General features: G+C 43.1%; 1 protein-coding gene across 4 annotated transcripts in view; it reads right to left on the minus strand.

Annotated features, from left to right (window-relative positions):
• Positions 1 to 21712, minus strand: part of tenm4 (teneurin transmembrane protein 4) — a 353388-nt gene that overhangs the window by 113888 nt on the left and 217788 nt on the right. For all 4 annotated transcript variants that reach the window (XM_060944153.1, XM_060944154.1, XM_060944151.1 and 1 more), the window contains one exon: positions 12876 to 12995. In XM_060944153.1, the coding sequence (XP_060800136.1) occupies positions 12876 to 12995 (120 nt within the window). The remainder of the gene's footprint in view (positions 1 to 12875; positions 12996 to 21712) is intronic.

Consider the following 21712-nt stretch of genomic DNA (forward strand, 5'->3'; position numbering starts at 1 on the left):
GGCCCATCTAAGACCACAGGTGACCTCCTCCCTGGACCCCCTACAGTTTGCCTACTGTCCCAAGGTGGGGGTGGAGGACGCCATCATATACCTGCTCCAGAGAGTTCACTCTCACCTGGACAGAGCAGGCAGCACTGTGAGAATCATGTTTTTTGATTTCTCCAGTGCATTTAACACAATTCAGCCTGGACTGCTGGGTGAGAAGCTGCAGAGGATGCAGGTGGACACAACCATCACCTCCTGGATTATGGACTACCTCTCAGATAGGCCACAGTTTGTGCGGCTTGGGGGCTGTGTGTCTGAGCGGGTGACCAGCAGTACAGGAGCACCTCAGGGGACTGTTCTATCCCCTTTCCTCTTCACACTCTACACCTCTGACTTTCAATACAGCTCAGAGTCTTGTCATCTGCAGAAGTTCTCAGATGATTCTGCATTAGTGGGGTGTGTCGGGGGGGAAAGGAAACAGAGTATCGGCAGATGGTGGACCGCTTTGTGGAGTGGTGTGGTAACAACCACCTGCTCTTGAACGTGGCTAAGACTAAAGAGATGGTGGTGGATTTTAGAAAAAACAGGGCCAAGCCAAACACCATCACCATTCTGGGCAAGGAGGTAGAGGTGGTACAGAACTATAAATATCTGGGGGTGCATATTGACAATAAATTGGACTGGAAATGAAATACTGAAGCTGTCTACAAGAAGGGTCAAAGCAGGCTCTATTTCTTGAGGAAACTGAGGTCTTTTAATGTGTGTACTAAGTTGCTACAAATTTTTATCAGTCTGTGGTGGCAAGTGCAATTTTCTTTGCTGTCATCTGCTGGGGTAGCAGTATCAGGGCAAGTGATTCTAACAGACTAAACAAGCTGATTGGAAAAGCAGGCTCTGTGCTGGGGACTACTTTGGAACCTCTAGAGTTGGTGGTGGAGAGGAGAATGTTACAGAAATTGTTAAACATTATGGACAATGCATCACATCCTCTACACAGTACACTGGCAAAGCAAAAAAGTGTTTTCAGTTGGCGGCTTCGTCAGCTCAGTTGCAGTCGGGACAGATATAAGAGGACTTTCTTACCCACAGCAATAGCACTTTATAATGACTCCTCTCTGAGCAGAGAGAGATGACTTATTTTTTAATCTAAAATGTTGATGCATAGTACTGTTTTATGCCTCACTAAGCAGTTACAGTCTCACTTGCTACTTGGATATGTGTGTCTTGACAGCTACCTCACCTCTGGCTGTGTTTTGTGGTTGAATGTATTTGTGCTTATTTATTTATGTGTATTGTATGTGTGTTTGTTGTATATGTTTTTAAGGCTGCTGAAACAATGGAATTTCCCTCTGGGATGATTAAAGTATATCTAATCTAATCTAATCTAATCTAATCTAATCTAATCTAATCTAATCTAATCTAAAGTGGTCGGTGATTTTGTTTCATCTGTTGTCAGCTCATAAGTTTTGGTAGGTTATGTCGGTAACGTTTACCTTCTGTATTATCCAACAGCTAGAATAATACCCGAATTTACATTACATTACATTACAGGCATTTAGCAGACGCTCTCATCCAGAGCAACATACAGTGGTGCTTGAAAGTTTGTGAACCCTTTAGAATTTTCTATATTTCTGTATAAATATGACCTAAAACATCATCAGATTTTCACCCAAGTCCTAAAAGTAGATAAAGAGAACCCAGTTAAACAAATGAGACAAAAATATTATACTTGGCCATTTATTTATTGAGGAACATGATCCAGTATTACATATCTGTGAGTGGCAAAAGTATGTGAACATTTGCTTTCAGTATCTGGTGTGACCCCCTTGTGCAGCAATAACTGCAACTAAACGTTTCCGGTAACTGTTGATCAGTCCTGCACACCAGCTTGGAGGAATTTTAGCCCATTCCTCTGTACAGAACAGCTTCAACTCTGGGATGCTGGTGGGTTTCCTCACATGAACTGCTCGCTTCAGGTCCTTCCACAACATTTCGATTGGATTAAGGTCAGGACTTTGACTTGGCCATTCCAAAACAGTAACTTTATTCTTCTTTAACCATTCTTTGGTAGAATGACTTGTGTGCTTAGGGTCGTTGTCTTGCTGCATGACCCACCTTCTCTTGAGATTCAGTTCATGGACAGATGTCCTGACATTTTCCTTTAGAATTCACTGGTATAATTCAGAATTCATTGTTCCATCAATGATGGCAAGCTGTCCTGGCCCAGATACAGCAAAACAGGCCCAAACCATGATACTACCACCACCATGTTTCACAGATGGGATAAGGTTCTTATGCTGGAATGCAGTGTTTTTACTTTCTCCGAACTTAATGCTTCTCATTTAAACCAAAAAGTTCTATTTTGGTCTCATCCGTCCACAAAACATTTTTCCAATAGCCTTCTGGCTTGTCCACATGATCTTTAGCAAACTGCAGACAAGCAGCAATGCTCTTTTTGGAGAGCAGTGGCTTTCTCCTTGCAACCCTGCCATGCACACCAATGTTGTTCAGTGTTCTCCTGATGGTGGACTCATGAACATGAACATTAGCCAATGTGAGAGAGGCCTTCAGTTGCTTAGAAGTTACTCTGGGGTCCTTTGTGACCTCGCTGACTATTATGCCTTGCTCTTGGAGTGATCTTTGTTGGTCGACCACTCCTGGAGAGGGTAACAATGGTCTTGAATTTCCTCCATTTGTACACAATCTGTCTGACTGTGGATTGGTGGAGTCCAAACTCTTTAGAGATGGTTTTGTAACCTTTTCCAGCCTGATGAGCATCAACAACGCTTTTTCTGAGCTCCCCAGAAATCTCCTTTGTTCATGCCATTATACACTTCCACAAACATGTGTTGTGGAAATCAGACTTTGATAGATCCCTGCTCTTTAAATAAAACAGGGTGCCCACTCACACCTGATTGTCATCCCATTGATTGAAAACGCCTGACTCTAATTTCACCTTCAAATTAACTGCTAATCCTAGAGGTTCACATACTTTTGCCACTCACAGATATGTAATAATGGATCATTTTCCTCAATAAATAAACAACCAAGTACAATATTTTGTCTCATTTGTTTAACTGGGTTCTCTTTATCTACTTTTAAGACTTGTGTGAAAATCTGATGATGTTTTAGGTCCTATTTATACAGAAATATAGAAAATTCTAAAGGGTTCACAAACTTTCAAGCACCACTGTACAACATACCCAGAGCAGCCTGGGGAAGAGTTGGGGGTTAGGTACCATGCTCAAGGGCACCTCAGCCATTCCTGCTGGTCCAGGGAATCAAACCAGCAACCTTTTGGCCCGAAAGCTGCTTCTCTAACCATGAGGCGAATTTAAAAAATGCAGCTAGCTAACTAGCCAGCTAATTATTTAGCTGCTTTTTGTTTTTGTGCTAGCTAGCTAAATTTCTAACTTTCTTTTATGCTACTAAAAACAGATTAGTTACTGAGCTCCCTTTTTAATGTGAAAACTATTGTTTATTTATTTCAATCTGTCACATAAAGACATGTTAAAGAAATGTACTGTAGTTAACCACATGGGTGATTTCCTCCAGTGAGCAATATCTATGATTTCAGACGAGAGCAGATCAGTGTTACATGGGAAATATGAAAGAGATTGATTTTTCAAGGCTGAGTGTAAGCTTGTTTGGGCTTTTTTTTTTTTTTTTGGTCACTTCCCTTACCAGTGATGCATGAGAGATTAAATCATAATGAATGAACTGCTTTGGTCAGTGTGAATTTTGATTGAGTCAGAGAAAGTATTTCAGTAGAGGCCTAGAGGGAGGAGACCAGGAGGAAGTAGAAGTGCTTCGAGAATGAAGAACACATCATAAAAATGAGTGAAAGCAACCTTCCTCCATTTCTAAGTGGCTGAACAGGTGCGTTTGTGATTTCACGCCATGCTGAGCATGTTTCACTAGGCTTGACTACAGAGCAGTGGGAGAGAGGCAGTATTTACACAAGAGAGAGAGAGAGAGAGAGGGTGAAGGATAGGAAAAATAGAGCAGTGAGAGAGACAGCATTTACAGTTGGAATGTGATGAAGAAAGAAGACAGAGTAAAGCTAGAGTGTGAACGGAAGAGAGAAAGAGGAAGACAGTCGAGGAGGGAAGAGAGTAAATGTGTGGGATGTAGGCAAAGCAATAACAGTAGCAAGGAGAAAATTATCAGCTGAAGGCGGTAAGGAGAAGATGTAGAGATTTAGAGAGCTAGCAGGAGGACGACATCTCAACTGAGAGTAAAGAATGTCATGAAAGAAGATAAAGAACAGATCAGAGGAGTGTGGTGCTGAATGAAACAGGAAAGATTTGAAGAGGGAGGGATGCTGGGATTAAAGGGTGTGTTTCAGTGTGGGGTATTGGACAGGGTTCAAGATAGAGTTGCATTTGTATACAGTATACATGTGTGCGTGCGCGTGTGTGTAAGCAAATTCAATTCTACATGGACTACTGTTCAATGAAAAATTCACAAATTAATTTTAATAAATAAAGAGTTTCTTTAACTTTATCAGTATAACTTAAAGGTGCAATCAGTGATTTTTGTACACTTTTTGTTTGAAATATTTGGTGAGGTTTTCCTCATATTATGTCAGCGGTCAATAAAATATCCACTCCGAGTTAAAACTTTTCTACTAACAGGTTCTATAATGATATGGACCACCACCATCCAACCAATCAGGACAAGGAGACGTCTCTACTTTCCTGTCTACAATACCAATTCAAAACGTTCCACCACTTGCACAGTAATGTTTCTAGTAATTGTTGCCTAGACAGGACACATCCATCTGTTCGGGACATAGCTTCGGAGGGAACACGGAAGGGCGAGGCTGTGTTTATTTGTATGTAAAGTTTCCAAACAGCTACTTTCATTAAAATCGCTAATTATACCTTTAAAAGCTAAGTAGGCACTTTGAGGAAAAGCAGCTATAACAGCTGAGGTTTATGGAATGGTTTGGACATGTCTCTCTCTCTCGAAACCTTTTATCCGAAACCTTCCGGAGAAACTCGCTTGGATTCAGGTCAGTGACCAGACAGAACATTTTATTACAGACATCAGTGTGTCAATACCCTCCCAATATCTCCTACACAGTATCGAGTACTAAAGCAATCAATACACTTAGTTTGTTTAGGACCAGCCAAATGAATATTTATGTATCGGAGCGAGGCATGTCCAGTCCTCCAGGCTAGAAATTAATCAGACAAATCATATATTTAAGTAAATATAGACACCATAGAGTCATTTTTTTTCTATTTGTAAATGCAACACTGAGAACATGTAACCTATTGGTGTCTTCTGACATTTTCTCAGTGTGGTAACTGACCTGAATTAGTCTCATCTCATTATCTCTAGCCGCTTTATCCTGTTCTACAGGGTCGCAGGCAAGCTGGAGTCTATCCCAGCTGACTATGGGTGAAAGGCGGGGTACACCCTGGACAAGTCGCCAGGTCATCACAGGGCTGACACATAGACACAGACAACCATTCACACTCACATTCACACCTACGGTCAATTTAGAGTCACCAGTTAACCTAACCTGCATGTCTTTGGACTGTGGGGGAAACCGGAGCACCCGGAGGAAACCCACGCGGACACGGGGAGAACATGCAAACTCCACACAGAAAGGCCCTCGCTGGCCCCGGGGCTCGAACCCAGGACCTTCTTGCTGTGAGGCGACAGCGCTAACCACTACACCACCGTGCCGCCCGACCTGAATTAGTGATGAATATTTTTGCCTCTACCGTTAATTACTGCCTCGTTAAAGTAATGTATATATTTTCCTATCTCCTAATAGTATTTCTGTAGTTTTTAGATAGTAGAGCTTATCCTCATAATAAGTAGGGGTTAGGTCACAATTGGGACGAAAGTTCTGTTCCTTTCCCCTGTCACACCTCTCCATTTAGTTTTCTCTGTTAGATGCATGTGACTGTTTTTTGTTATCTTAGTTTCTCTGTATTTAATTGCAAATTTGTGACAAAGCCATTAAACTAAACAGCTTTGAGGTGTGTTTGGGGGTGCTGAACATCACATATTACTCATCCATTCATTATCCATAACCGCTTATCCTGTACAGGGTCGCAGGCAAGCTGGAGCCTATCCCAGCTGACTATGGGCGAAGGGCGGGGTACACCCTGGACAAGTCGCCAGGTCATCGCAGGGCTGACACATAGACACAGACAACCATTCACACTCACATTCGCACCTACGGTCAATTTAGAGCCACCAGTTAACCTAACCTGCATGTCTTTGGACTGTGGGGGAAACCGGAGCACCCGGAGGAAACCCCCGCAGAAACTAGGAGAACATACAAACTCAACACAGAAAGGCCCTCGTCGGCCACTGGGCTCGAACCCAGAACCTTCTTGCTGTGAGGTGACAGTGCTAACCACTACACCACCATGCCGCCCACATATTACTCAGAAAGTTTCCAAAAAAAAAAAAAAAATACAAGGTGGTCTTTTGACATGCTGTGTATACACTACAATTAAATAAATAAATAAATATCAAAACAGACAGAATATAATCTAACCTAACAGTTAGCTGCTTTGAAAAATTCAGCCTAGCCCTTGGTGTTCCCTCCAACACCATACCCCTGGAATACATTTATACGCAGTGCCTTGGCTAGAACACCTGAATACTAGTGTAAAAGGGGGTGAGCAGGTAGGTAGAGACGCCTCCTTGCTCTGATTGGATTGAATCATGGTGGTACAGGTCACTTGCTTTTACTCCTGTTGACAGAACCTGGAGTACCACAGAAACTGTTTGGGTTACACCTTAAAGCATATAGTTTACTGACGCTCCCACAGTGTCAGGAGAATTCATCATATTTATACTAATATCATATTTAAATAATATTTTATTTCTAAGTGCTTTTGAGGGTACTCAGAGAAGCTGTGTAGACACATCAAAGAACAAAGCCATGTACAAAGCAGTAGTTATCTGATGTAAAAAAAAAAAAATCAATCAATCGTAATTTAAATAAAGCAAATGAATAAAACAAACAGTAATAACACTTAGAAAGAGGCGGAAAATGCATGGTTATATAACGATGAGAAGGATGAGCTAGTTATATAACTAAAATGTAGAAAGCACAAGAAAACAAAATGCAAATTAGTTACTGGGTGGGTGGAAAAGCAAGCGGAAAAGATGCTTTTTTTATGATGTGTATTAAAATGGAGATGCGAGACGAAAGCACCGAGAAATCCAATTAATCAAGGAACGAGTATTAAGACAGGAACAATGTCAAGCCCAAAAAAATTATAGTTAATAATATATTCGTTCTTTGAATACAATATGAGTATAATAAGAATTTGCTAAGTGTTCATGGGTTTATCGGTGGAGACAGGCTTGTGGTACTCGAGTCCGACTCGTGCCCTAATTTTAAGGGCTCGTGACTTGACTTGGACTTGGGCACTGATGATTCAGATTTGGACTCGGACTCATGCATTAACTGCATTCGGACTTGTAAATTGGAAACGAGGACTCAGATCTCATCTCATCTCATTATCTCTAGCCGCTTTATCCTTCTACAGGGTCGCAGGCAAGCTGGAGCCTATCCCAGCTGACTACGGGCGAAAGGCGGGGTACACCTTGGACAAGTCGCCAGGTCATCACAGGGCTGACACATAGACACAGACAACCATTCACACTCACATTCACACCTACGGTCAATTTAGAGTCACCAGTTAACCTAACCTGCATGTCTTTGGACTGTGGGGGAAACCGGAGCACCCGGAGGAAACCCACGCGGACACGGGGAGAACATGCAAACTCCACACAGAAAGGCCCTCGCCGGCCCCGGGGCTCGAACCCAGGACCTTCTTGCTGTGAGGCGACAGCGCTAACCACTACACCACCGTGCCGCCCAGGACTCAGATTTTTTTCTTAATTTTTTTGGAGCATGCCATAATAATTTGTCATAAGATATTTATGCAATGTAATATTATGCGCCTACAACTCCCATGAGCACCTGCATAAACATTCTGACAACATGTTAGAATTGTTTAGAACGGCTCAGATAAAATCAGTGATACGGTAACCTGCGGTTAATGAACGAAGCAACAAAGTTGCTGACGACTGACAAGCGCACTATGTGGCAGCATATAGTTGGAGTTTCAAACCCTGCTGCTCAGGGAAAAAGGGGCAGAGATGTGCAGGGCCGGAGGCAGCATTTTAAAATCACCGAGGTCCATAATGTGCAAAGCGCACGCCGAAAAATGCTCGACATATTTAAATGAGCGGGGTGAATTACACATCACACAAGAGCTCTATTCCTGAAATTACTTTTAATGGTGTTTGAATTGAATATCATCATCTCATCTCATTATCTCTAGCCGCTTTATCCTTCTACAGGGTCGCAGGCAAGCTGGAGCCTATCCCAGCTGACTATGGGCGAAAGGCGGGGTACACCCTGGACAAGTCGCCAGGTCATCACAGGGCTGACACATAGACACAGACAACCATTCACATTCACACCTACGGTCAATTTAGAGTCACCAGTTAACCTAACCTGCATGTCTTTGGACTGTGGGGGAAACCGGAGCACCCGGAGGAAACCCACGCGGACATGTGGAGAACATGCAAACTCCGCACAGAAAGGCCCTCGCCGGCCATGGGGCTCGAACCCAGGACCTTCTTGCTGTGAGGCGACAGCGCTAACCACTACACCACCGTGCCGCCTGAATATCATCAGTTTTGAAAAAAAAAAAATCATGTATGTGGCAAGAGTAAGAATAATTTAAGCTTGTTTAATGGTTTGATCTGGCCCAAGCAATGAGGACAAAAGATACCCAAACCATGTAGCCTATGGAACTAAGATACATTAACAATCTGGCATCCGTTACACCTACACCAAAAAAAAAAAAACATTCTGGGAAAAAAAAATCAGTTTCCACCACCATGTCTGAGGCAAAGTTATCCAAGGCAAACAAACTGAAACTTTCCACTCTATTGCTTTGGCTTATCGAATGATTTACAACCCCGATTCCAAAAAAGTTGGGACAAAGTACAAATTGTAAATAAAAACGGAATGCAATAATTTACAAATCTCAAAAACTGATATTGTATTCACAATAGAACATAGACAACATATCAAATGTCGAAAGTGAGACATTTTGAAATTTCATGCCAAAAATTGGCTCATTTGAAATTTCATGACAGCAACACATCTCAAAAAAGTTGGGACAGGGGCAATAAGAGGCTGGAAAAGTTAAAGGTACAAAAAAAGAACAGCTGGAGGACCAAATTGCAACTCATTAGGTCAATTGGCAATAGGTCATTAACATGACTGGGTATAAAAAGAGCAGTGGCGTGCACAGATAGACACGAGGTGGTGCTCAAGCACCTGCCCATCTGCCCTCTGTCCAAAAAAGTGCCCTTTTGAATTTTTTTTTTACAGTTTACTGAGGCCAATGTCGACATGATCTTTTAGAAAAGCCGCGGCATTAAAAGCGTGTGTGAAAATAATGTCCCGATGTGTGCCCCCTCCGCACACACACCGGACCTCTGTCTCTCTTGCTCTGTCACGTGAACAAGCGTGCAGTGCATTCAATGTGAGGTTGCAGCAGCATAGCATCCTGGAAGCCACGGCCTTGTCGTAGCGCAGACAACACATCGGGCAGTCAGTCAGCTCTTCCCCTGCCCCACCAGCCAGGTAACACATGAATCGAGTGAAAATGTATTGTTTGCCCTCTAAGCCCAAGCTGTAATTATTTTGTCGTGAAGTAGCCCGTTGCATACAGAAACAACTGCACATAAGTATTATATTTTTTGCTAGACCATTTTCAGATTTAGGAAAACAAAAATTTCTTTTTCTATTTTGTTCAACTAGAGATTCCTGGCAAAGTCAAAAAGCCTTGATGTAATAAATTAAGTGGTTGTTTTACACCTTTAAAAACTAAAACGGGTCAGTGGCGACCTGAACACAAGAGGAGGGTTAAATCCCAGACTTTTATAATAAGGTGTTCCACATGCGCAAAAAAGTGCCCTTTTTTCCCCCCAGAGCACTTGCCCCCCAAAATGTCTGTGCACGCCACTGAAAAAGAGCATCTTGGAGTGGCAGCGGCTCTCAGAAGTAAAGATGGGAAGAGGATCACCAATCCCCCTAATTCTGCGCCGACAAATAGTGGAGCAATATCAGAAAGGAGTTCAACAGTGTAAAATTGCAAAGAGTTTGAACATATCATCTACAGTGCATATCATCATCAAAAGATTCAGAGAATCTGGAAGAATCTCTGTGCGTAAGGGTCAAGGCCGGAAAACCATACTGGGTGCCCGTGATCTTCGGGCCCTTAGACGGCACTGCATCACATACAGGCATGCTTCTGTATTGGAAATCACAAAATGGGCTCAGGAATATTTCCAGAGAACATTATCTGTGAACACAATTCACCGTGCCCTCCGCCGTCGCCAGCTAACACTCTATAGTTCAAAGAAGAAGCCGTATCTAAACATGATCCAGAAGCGCAGACGTCTTCTCTGGGCCAAGGCTCATTTAAAATGGACTGTCGCAAAGTGGAAAACTGTTCTGTGGTCAGACGAATCAAAATTTGAAGTTCTTTATGGAAATTAGGGACGCCGTGTCATTCGGACTAAAGAGGAGAAGGGCGACCCAAGTTGTTATCAGCGCTCAGTTCAGAAGCCTGCATCTCTGATGGTATGGGGTTGCATTAGTGCATGTGGCATGGGCAGCTTACACATCTGGAAAGACACCACCAATGCTGAAAGGTATATCCAGGTTCTAGAGCAACATATGCTCCCATCCAGACGACGTCTCTTTCAGGGAAGACCTTGCATTTTCCAACATGACAATGCCAAACCACATACTGCATCAATTACAGCATCATGGCTGCGTAGAAGAAGGGTCCAGGTACTGAACAGGCCAGCCTGCAGTCCAGATCTTTCACCCATAGAAAACATTTGGCGCATCATAAAACAGAAGATATGACAAAAAAGACCTAAGACAGTTGAGCAACTAGAATCCTCCATTAGACAAGGATGGGTTAACATTCCTATCCCTAAACTTAAGCAACTTGTCTCCTCAGTCCCCAGACGTTTACAAACTGTTGTAAAGAGAAAAGGGGATGTCCCACAGTGGTAAACATGGCTTTGTCCCAACTTTTTTGAGATGTGTTGTTGTCATGAAATTTAAAATCACCTAATTTTTCTCTTTAAATGATGCATTTTCTCAGTTTAAACATTTGATATGTCATCTATGTTCTATTCTGAATAAAATATGGAATTTTGAAACTTCCACATCATTGCATTCCGTTTTTATTTACAATTTGTACTTTGTCCCAACTTTTCTGGAATTGGGGTTGTATTTTTAAAATCAAAAACAAGGTAGGCTACAACTGCGCTGCTTCGAAAATGTCAATTGAACAGCTTGATGAAAGTGCGCTGATGGTTACCATGGAAACCCCGTGTCTCTTGCACTACGTTCCTCCCCCCAGTCGCACGCTCATTCGCTTTTGTGTTCTTGGTCTCAGAGCCGCGCGCACGAAACAGACACAGAAGACAGAATCAACGTTTAACATAATTAACAATGCACTTTTTACGGAGACATTTTAATATTATTCTTTATTTTTTTATCCAGTTGAATATGTAGCGTACAAATGTATTTTCAGCTCTTAAAAATGACTGAGGTCCGGACCGCGGGGGTCTCATAGCTGGCTGCGGCCATGCAGATGAACAAGACGCTACTAGGAAGATAAAACAGTTCAATGACAAATGGAAGTTCGGGTGAGATTGGGTAGTTCATAGCAAAACCGAAAATACCACGTACTGCAAAGACTGTAGAAAGTCTGGCAAAGACAGGCACCAGTAATTTTAAACTTGAAACTATAAAGGACCACGAAAAGTCAAATGCACACATCGGTACTATAACATCAAAACAGGAGGAGACGGCTGGTTCACTACAGGACAGCATTGCTTTCAGTCCCTGGCTGTCATGAAGTCGGCTGAGCTGGAGAGGATGGAGCTGCTGTTTAGAAACGTTCACGCGATTGGAAAGAAGTTGATCCGCCCCAGCTATCAACTTACAGCATGCTGAAAGCCTCGGGTCACGAAGACCATTTTTCATGGACCATTCAGACTCATCTGATGATGAATGTAATGAGGACATTTAATGTCTCTCTCTACACATGTTCTCACACACACACACACACACACACACACACACACACACACACACACACACACACACACTATTAATAGATAATACATAATATACATAATAATACTTGATAATACACATAATACTTGCATATCAAAACATCAAATGTTTTTCAGTGATAAATGTTTTGAATTGGACTTTTAAGACTAGAATCAGTTCAGTTGTACTGAATGTGATTTTTCATATTATATGATATTTCATATTGTAAGGGGCTTGAATTTGAGTTCAATAAACAGAATACTCTGTTTATATTTTTGTCTGAACTGGTTGCATGTTTTCATATAGGGAGCTACCTTAACAGCACTGAATACTTGAGTGCTACTGTAGAGATACATTATACGCTGCCATTCATAATTAAATCTAGATCTTCCGAACTTTAACGTATCGTGGTGAAGAAAAAACTGCGATTTCCTGGCAACAAAATTGTGGCTAATGAAAAGGCTGAATGGCTAGTGACTCGGGAAAACCACTAGCCGCAGTGGCCGGTGAGCAAAAAAGTTAATGTAAAGCCCTGGTGCACACCCGTGGTATCAGGAGGATTGCCAAGTACATAACCTGGTTTTATGTCTCTTTCCATAATGATAATATAAGATATTGAGTATTTTACAAGGTACAATTGTATTGCTCTAAAATAAAAAGAGCTGATCTCGACCACCTCGATAAGGTGTAAACAGCACGCTGGGGACAAATATTTTGTGAGCGTTTACAAAGGGCATCCTACCTGCCATCCTGCCTGGTGATGGTGTAACCGTAGGCAGGGTTGTTGATGAAGCTGATGTTCACTCCCACCAGTGGCGTTCCATCGGACGTCACCACTTGCCCTCGTATGACGCACGCGTGACTGCAGAGAGACGTGAGCGCAAAGCCAGAGAGTCAATCCAAAATTCTGCCATATAACATCACTCAAACATGCAGACACATAATGGCACTGTGCACCTCATGTTACCCTGTTTCTAATTGCATAAATAATGAATTCAACCCAGCCGACAGCTCAGAGGAGACCACAGTAGGGTTCCCTGCCTTGAAGGAAAAGAGATAATGAGAAGAAAACAGTGTTCATAGTGAATGCTTTACGCTTTAATCCTCATTAAAACAGGGTCTGCTTCGAGGAGAGAGGACAACAGTGTGGTGCAGAATCCATGTTTTCAGCCACTCTACTCGGGTTGGAAATGATCTTGCAGTCGAAAGATGTTATCTGTCACCTTGGCCGAGACGAGGCTTACAAATCAATATTAAAAATCAATCAAATACTTCTAATAGTTCTGAACTCGCAGCAAGAGGCTTAACTGCAGAATACAAGTGTTGTGAAGTTCAATGTCACATGAAGTAGAGCTTAAGGGAGACTTAAGATATTTAGGAAGTAAACACATTGTACATCACCAAGGCTTTTATGCTTGTATTATATCCAGTGGTTCTCGCTGCTGCAATTTAAGAAGCTTGATAAAGTACAAGTAAAAATATTAGGCCCCATCAGCCTAGAGAAGAGTTAGTTCTTAAATATTTGCCACATAGCGGAAACAATTAACACTGGTGAGTAAGAGGCCGCCCTAGTCGTGTCCTTACTGCAGGCAAAATCATTCACCTAACAATATCCTGGTCCCATGGAGCACGGCTTTATGCTAATTTAGGCCGCGTTTCTCCTTCAACAGTCCTTGATTTCGCTTTGCTTCTTTATAAACAAAATTACTACACACAGTCTAAACCATGGCCCATGAAAGGCTTTCGGTGTGATAATGAGAAAAAAAAAATCCAAAAAGAAAGGAAGCAGGTGCAATTGTGTTACAACCAATTATTCATGTTTTAATTGACTTTTATTATGGAGGTCAACAGAAGTGGAACTATCTCTGTGTCCGAAATCACTCACTCGTTCACTACTCCCTACTCACTGTATAGGGAATTACTACAGAGGACTATATAGTGAGCTCGTTGGTAAAATGAAAAAAAAAAACCACTTTCGGGCCCTACTCCGTCACGCCGTTATTTACGTCATTACTGTCGCACAATTAAAACGTGCCAGATCAGTCGGCTGGTGGGTTTTCAAAATAATAAATACATGCATGTATTTTTGTGATAAATACATATTGTACTGAGCGCCTTTCCTACATTAATAAATACAAAGTGCTTTGAGTCTGCTGCATCTTTCAGTTCTTTTAAATCAAGGCTGAATACTTTCTTCTTTGCCGCCGCCTTTTATTCAATCAAATTTGAGGCTTTTGATTAATTCCTTGCTCCGAACTCTAACTTTTATTCTTGTACTTTATGTCTTATTCTATTTCAGCTTTTTTTCTATTCTTTTACTATTTTTAATTGTACTTGAATGTCCGTTTATAATGTGTTTCTTCCTCTGTCCGTTCACCCCAACACACTTTTTCTTCAGCACGACCGCAATGCATGATGGTATATATTGCTTGGTTAGTGATCATCGGTTGTACACTACTTTTCATGATGCACTGTGGGATACTATGAGTCCACTATATAGGGTGAAATAATTCTCACTATACATTCGGACAGCACTACAAAATGGCGAACTCACTATATAGTCCACTATATAGTGAGTAGTGAGTGATTTCGGACACAGCGTATCTTGACACCTGGCGGGACACGGCTCAGCAGAACACGTAGAACTGGGACTGGTAATCTCATCTCATCTCATTATCTCTAGCCGCTTTATCCTGTTCTACAGGGTCGCAGGCAAGCTGGAGCCTATCCCAGCTGACTACGGGCGAAAGGCGGGGTACACCCTGGACAAGTCGCCAGGTCATCACAGGGCTGACACATAGACACAGACAACCATTCACACTCACATTCACACCTACGGTCAATTTAGAGTCACCAGTTAACCTAACCTGCATGTCTTTGGACTGTGGGGGAAACCGGAGCACCCGGAGGAAACCCACGCAGACACGGGGAGAACATGCAAACTCCGCACAGAAAGGCCCTCGCCGGTCACGGGGCTCGAACCCGGACCTTCTTGCTGAGAGGCGACAGCGCTAACCACTACACCACCGTGCCGCCGAGACTGGTAATACTGAATGATTTCTATATTGATATTAAACCAAGACACAAAGCGAGAGAGAGAGAGAGAGAGAGAGAGAGAGAGAGATGTGAGTGATCACAGCAAAATTTAAAAGTACAAAAACCCCAGCAAGCTTCCCAAACCGCAGGAAACTGGAGGGTTTATTTATGGGGAGGTTTACTGGTTCAAAAGGACACGTCACAACAACAGATCTAGTGCGGCTCGATCTCTGCTGTGCTCTGCAGGAAAACTGAAAGCAGTTGGACTTTTCATTGGCACTAATGGGCAAAATAATAACACATTTCAACTGGAGTTGAAGTGCAGTAAACCAACACATGGGGAGATGTGCTGACAGGCTCATTATTTCAACAGGAAATGTACTGTGTGTTGGATCTGCCTTGATCTCAGAACTATACGTTTGCTGAAAGAGCTAAGATCAAGTCTTCCTTTGTAACATTCATGTTGAAAAACATATGGCGCGCGTGTTACAGTAACAGGTGCCATTTGTTCACCAATAGGGTTGTGTATCGTTCAAATTTTATCAACACCAGTTCTGCGTATCGATTCCTGGTTCTTTTGACTACAAAATGGTAAAAAAAAAAAGAAAAAAGCTGTAGAATGTTTAGATAACAAAAATATCTTAATTCTTTTCAGTGTTAATTGAAGTACAGTAAATAGTAGTAGCAGTCTATCTTTCACACTGGTGTGATGTTATCCATGCATGCTGTTGCATTGGTGTGTCACTGTAGTCATGTAGACAGTTCCTCGCATCTAGCTACATATATCCTTGCAGATATGTAGCCTTTGTTTGCAATAATAATTGCTTATTAACTGAGCACGAGGTCTTTACGGGAAAACATCAGACCGAGGTCTTGACAGTACAGAGAGGTCCATACAAAAAGACCAAGGTCTGATATTTTTTCTGTAAAGACAGAGCAAGTGAGGTTAATAAGGAGTTTATTAAATGGCTTTTTTATTTCTAAGATTAAAATAGATGGTCATCATAATGAGGCGAGACGCTGCTTTCAGTCACGTCATATTCCTAATGTAGTTGAGTCACTCCACACGAGTAATACATGACAAATATTCTGAGAAAGATAAAAATATAATCTGTACTGGTTTATTTTTCAACAAAATGATGCTAGATAATGAACAGGTTTTTTGAGAAAAGGAGCCTTGGAAAGAAAGTCTGTAATCGCCCACGGGCATTACAGGAAAATTCTGCCTGCCAAGGAACCAATCAGAGCTCACGATTTTACCAGAAGTAGCTCGTGCCATATTATAATAAAGGGTCATCATGTTTAGGAATCCATAAGCAGAACTCCATCCATCCATTATCCGTAACAGTTTATCCTGTACAGGGTTGCGGGTAAGCTGGAGCCTATCCCAGCTGACTATAGGCGAGAGACGGGGTACACCCTGGACAAGTTGCCAGGTCATCGCAGGGCTGACACATAGACACACAACCATTCACATTCACACCTACGGTCAATTTAGAGTCACCAATTAGCCTAACCTGCATGTCTTTGGACTGTGGGGGAAACTGGAACACTCGGAGAACCTCCACACAGACACGGGGTCTCCACACATGCAAACTCCACACAGAAAGGCCCTCGTCGGCTACTGGGCTCGAACCCAGAACCTTCTTGCTGTGAGGTGACAGTGCTAACCACTACACCACCGTGCTGCCCATAAGTGGAACTGAAATTAATATTTTTACCGGTACTCGGCACTTGGAATTTTGGATTCGGTTCTAATTTAGAACCAAGTTTCGGTTCCCAACCCTATTCACCAAAGAGTTCTGTTTTAAACTAAAGCACGATACCTTGAAGCTATAGACCAAAGGCATTGGACTAACATTTGTGAAGGTTCTGTTACATAAAATTCCTTGTTTACAATGTTCCCAACAAGCAACCATCATAACTAAAAGGCAACAATGGCTAGCTGTTAAAGCTTAGTTTACATATAGTTTATGGCTATAATTAAGACAACTGGAAGTTTTTGTCTTGTTGTGGCACTTCATGTTACCAATTTTGACTTGTGCCAAGGACTCATCTCATCTCATCTCATCTCATTATCTCTAGCCGCTTTATCCTTCTACAGGGTCGCAGGCAAGCTGGAGCCTATCCCAGCTGACTACGGGCGAAAGGCGGGGTACACCCTGGACAAGTCACCAGGTCATCACAGGGCTGATACATAGACACAGACAACCATTCACACTCACATTCACACCTACGGTCAATTTAGAGTCACCAGTTAACCTAACCTGCATGTCTTTGGACTGTGGGGGAAACCGGAGCACCCGGAGGAAACCCACGCGGACACGGGGAGAACATGCAAACTCCGCACAGAAAGGCCCTCGCCGGCCCCGGGGCTCGAACCCAGGACCTTCTTGCTGTGAGGCGACAGCGCTAACCACTACACCACCGTGCCGCCCTCGTGCCAAGGACTATGGAGACATATCTGTTTTGAATTTGCTAATTTGCCATGATTTTCATTGTGAATTTTTAAACCAAATTATGTTGTCAGTTCTGTAATAATTTCAGGGAAAATTAATTTTATATATATATATATATATATATATATATATATATATATATATATAAAATCTCATTGTCGCAGGCAAACTGGAGTCTATCCCAGCTGACTATGAACGAGAGGCGGGGTACACCCTGGACAAGTCGCCAGGTCATCACAGGGCTGACACATAGGCCAAGTTTACATTAGACCGTATCTGTCTCGTTTTCTTCGCAGATGCACTGTCCGTTTACATTAAAACACCTGGAAACGCCGGGAAACGGGAATCCGCCAGGGTCCACGTATTCAATCCAGATTGTGTCTGGTCCGGTGCTGTGTAAACATTGAGAATACGCGGATACGCTGTGCTGAGCTCTAGCTGGCGTCGTCATTGGACAACGTCACTGTGACATCCACCTTCCTGATTCGCTGGCGTTGGTCATGTGACGCGACTGCTGAAAAACGGCGCGGACTTCCGCCTTGTATCACCTTTCATTAAAGAGTATAAAAGTATGAAAATACTGCAAATACTGATGCAAATACTGCCCATTGTGTAGTTATGATTGTCTTTAGGCTTGCCATCCTTCCACTTGCAAGTGGTAAGTGACGCGCATGCCCGACATGCACTGAGATCACACACAGCGGCTCAGTCCCAAATCACTGCTCGTGTGCTTCACTCGCGCGCTCTGTGAGCTGCGCAGGGCAGGAGTGCGCACCCTCCAGAGGGCACTCGCTGTTCAGGGCGGAGTGATTTGGAGCGCAGGATGCCTGCGGAGCCGAGCGTATCCGTGTATTGCCGTTCCTGTGTGCACGTGAATCGTGTATTGGCGTTGCTGTGTGCACGCTAATCATTTTAAAAACGTTAATCTGATGATCCGCTGATACGGTCTAATGTAAACCCCACCATAGACACAGACAACCATTCACACTCACATTCACACCTACGGTCAATTTAGAGTCACCAGTTAACCTAACCTGCATGTCTTTGGACTGTGGGGGAAACCGGAGCACCCGGAGGAAACCCACGCAGACACGGGGAGAACATGCAAACTCCACACAGAAAGGCCCTCGCTGGCCACGGGGCTCGAACCCGGACCTTCTTGCTGTGAGGCGACAGCGCTAACCACTACACCACCGTGCTGCCCTACATATATATAGGCTCTGAAAACTCTCCTCTTTCTGACCTAGCCTTGTAGTTAGTCTCTGGGCTGATAAGTTGTCTTGAGCTACATGATTTACATAAATGCATGTCATTGGATGGGTGGCACGGCGGTGTAGTGGTTAGCACTGTCGCCTCACAGCAAGAAGGTCCTGGGTTCAAGCCCAGCAGCTGACGAGGACCTTTCTGTGTGGAGTTTGCATGTTCTCCCCATGTCCACGTGGGTTTCCTCCGGGTGCTCCGGTTTCCTCCACAGTCCAAAGACATGCAGGTTAGGTTAACTGGTGACTCTAAATTGATCGTAGGTGTGAATGTGAGTGTGAATAATTGTGTGTCTCTGTGTGTCAGCCCTGCGATGACCTGGCGACTTGTCCAGGGTGTACCCCTCTCGCCTCTAGTCAGTTGGGATAGGCTCCAGCTTGCCCGCGACCCTGTACAGGATAAGTGGTTATGGATAATGGATGGATGTCACTGGATAAAACCACAACAGAGTATCTGCTACAGAATCCAAAAATGGTTCATGTTTTAAAAACTGGTGTGGCTGAACTAAGGACAGCTTTTTCAGGTATTGTTTTTACAAATATTTTTTACAATTCAGTCCACTGAAATACTTTTCTTGGTTTACTTCAGGAAAATGGTCCTCCACTTGAGAACCCTGGTTATAGATTGTTTTCTACTGCTCGTGTATGGACAAAACAGGTTTTACAAGTGCAGCATTTTTCCCAAAGAAGCTGCCTCATCAGTACATCAGCCAATTACTTTTAAAGTGCAGGAAAATGAACACATAAAGCATTCTCCAACCCTCATTAGAAGTGCATTAACATGTATAAGAGTTTCTCTTTTGCAAGACTATATGCCAGCTTTCTAAATCAGCGAAATGGAGAGGAATTAAATAAATAGTATTCTTTATCTCCCTCAGCTCCAATATCAAAAAGAAAAACCACATGCGTCTCCCTGGCTGGAGTGAAAACCTCTGGTTTCGGGTTGATGCAGCATTGCCATAGATCCCATGTCATGTTTGTATGCATGTGCAAACATATGAAACAACATAAAATACTGGAAACACAAGAAGAAGAAAAAAATGTGTAGCACTTTTTGCCTGTTCAGCCACAGACTCTCAAATGATGTAGTCTGGTGTATTAAGTGTCCCATTAAAAGCTTGGTGGCTTTTACGTGCGGCGCCTCAGAAGCTTTTTAGTAGCAGGACGCATCAGGAAAGAAGACTCTGACATGGAAAAAGGGGGAGAGGATCAATAAAGAGGGGCTGATCAGGTGACGAGCAGGGGAATGTTTCCTGCTGCCACGTCCCGTGTTGGAGTGTCCCATCTGAGCTTGAGAGCCTCTGCCAAGCCTTCTCAGATCTGTCAGCAGAATGAAGAGTGTTAAATAATATATAACAGCCGATATTTTTAGGTGAGAGGAGACAAAGCTTAGGTCTTGTGATTCATAGCTGCTTTAGTTATTTGTTCTGTTTCTTTCTTTTTTTTTTAATAAAATGAAGGACTTCCTTCTCAGAATAATGAACTGCAAAATCCTTACTGAATGCCACTTCAGGAAAATGTCAGCTTGTATTCGGAGGGCAATCCGTGAGCATGCACTGAGATGTCCACAAAAGCTGCTATCAGACGCTGCCTTCTTGCCATCTTTTGTTATGAGCCCCAGTTCGAGGAAGCTTATATGCACCAGACGTCTCAATATTATCAGACTGAGGATGCGATGAGTTGGTAAAGTGTTGTGGAGGCTTAGCTGCGAAAAGCCTGAGGAGGTTGGAGTGAGAGCAGGGGGGTGCTGGGTTAGTGGCCTTGACTTTGAAGTGATCAAAGCACCATTAGACATGGATCAGAAACGAGGGAGATTAGACAAACTGGAGATGCTGATGTCCAAAGCGGAAGTCGTTTGGTTTTAAGACTCGTGACAAAGTTGCAATGCTCTGGATGGCAAATTATGGCATTTAGAGCAAATGATTTAAAGCTTGGCAGCACGGTGGTGTAGTGGTTAGTGCTGTCGCCTCACAGCAAGAAGGTCCTGGGTTTGAGCCCCGTGGCCGGCGAGGGCCTTTCTGTGTGGAGTTTGCATGTTCTCCCCGTGTCTGCGTGGGTTTCCTCCGGGTGCTCCGGTTTCCCCCACAGTCCAAAGACATGCAGGTTAGGTTAACTGGTGACTCTAAATTGACCGTAGGTGTGAATGTGAGTGTGAATGGTTGTCTGTGTCTATGTGTCAGCCCTGTGATGACCTGGCGACTTGTCCAGGGTGTACCCCGCCTTTCGCCCGTAGTCAGCTGGGATAGGCTCCAGCTTGCCTGCGACCCTGTAGAAGGATAAAGCGGCAAGAGATAATGAGAATGAGATTTAAAGCTTCTCAAAACATCATATATCACATATGCAGGAGGCTAAACATATGAATCCAAGACCTCTTTGGCGTATTAAGCCAAAGCCTCAAGATGACACGATCAAAACATCACTATGCTGCACGGCTTGACCCTTCCAGCCATCTTCCCAAGCTGCTTCCTCTTTAGATGCTCTTTTTTTATGCTTTTCTCTTTTCTACATTTCCAGCATTGCGAGTTTTTCCTCAGTTTGATGAATGATAACAGAGAGGGTGTTCTGTGACTTCTCAGAGTTGCTGCATTTCTTTTCTTCCTTGCGTCTCTGCCTATTGTGTTGGTCTTAAATGAGATTAGGAAAACCATGAGGAGAGGGAAGGTGCCCAGAGATTCGCGAGCGTGACAGATGCAAACACATTGCCAAAGAATTGCACTAGAGTGTAAAAATGTAAAGGGAACAAGACAAAGACAGTGAGACTCTGAGAGGCCACATGGGACGTAGTGACAGCGTTTTTTTTTTTTTTTTCCTCTCTCAACTTGAAG

This window comes from Neoarius graeffei, chromosome 17 (genome assembly GCF_027579695.1).
Source record: "Neoarius graeffei isolate fNeoGra1 chromosome 17, fNeoGra1.pri, whole genome shotgun sequence".
Taxonomy (NCBI): domain Eukaryota; kingdom Metazoa; phylum Chordata; class Actinopteri; order Siluriformes; family Ariidae; genus Neoarius; species Neoarius graeffei.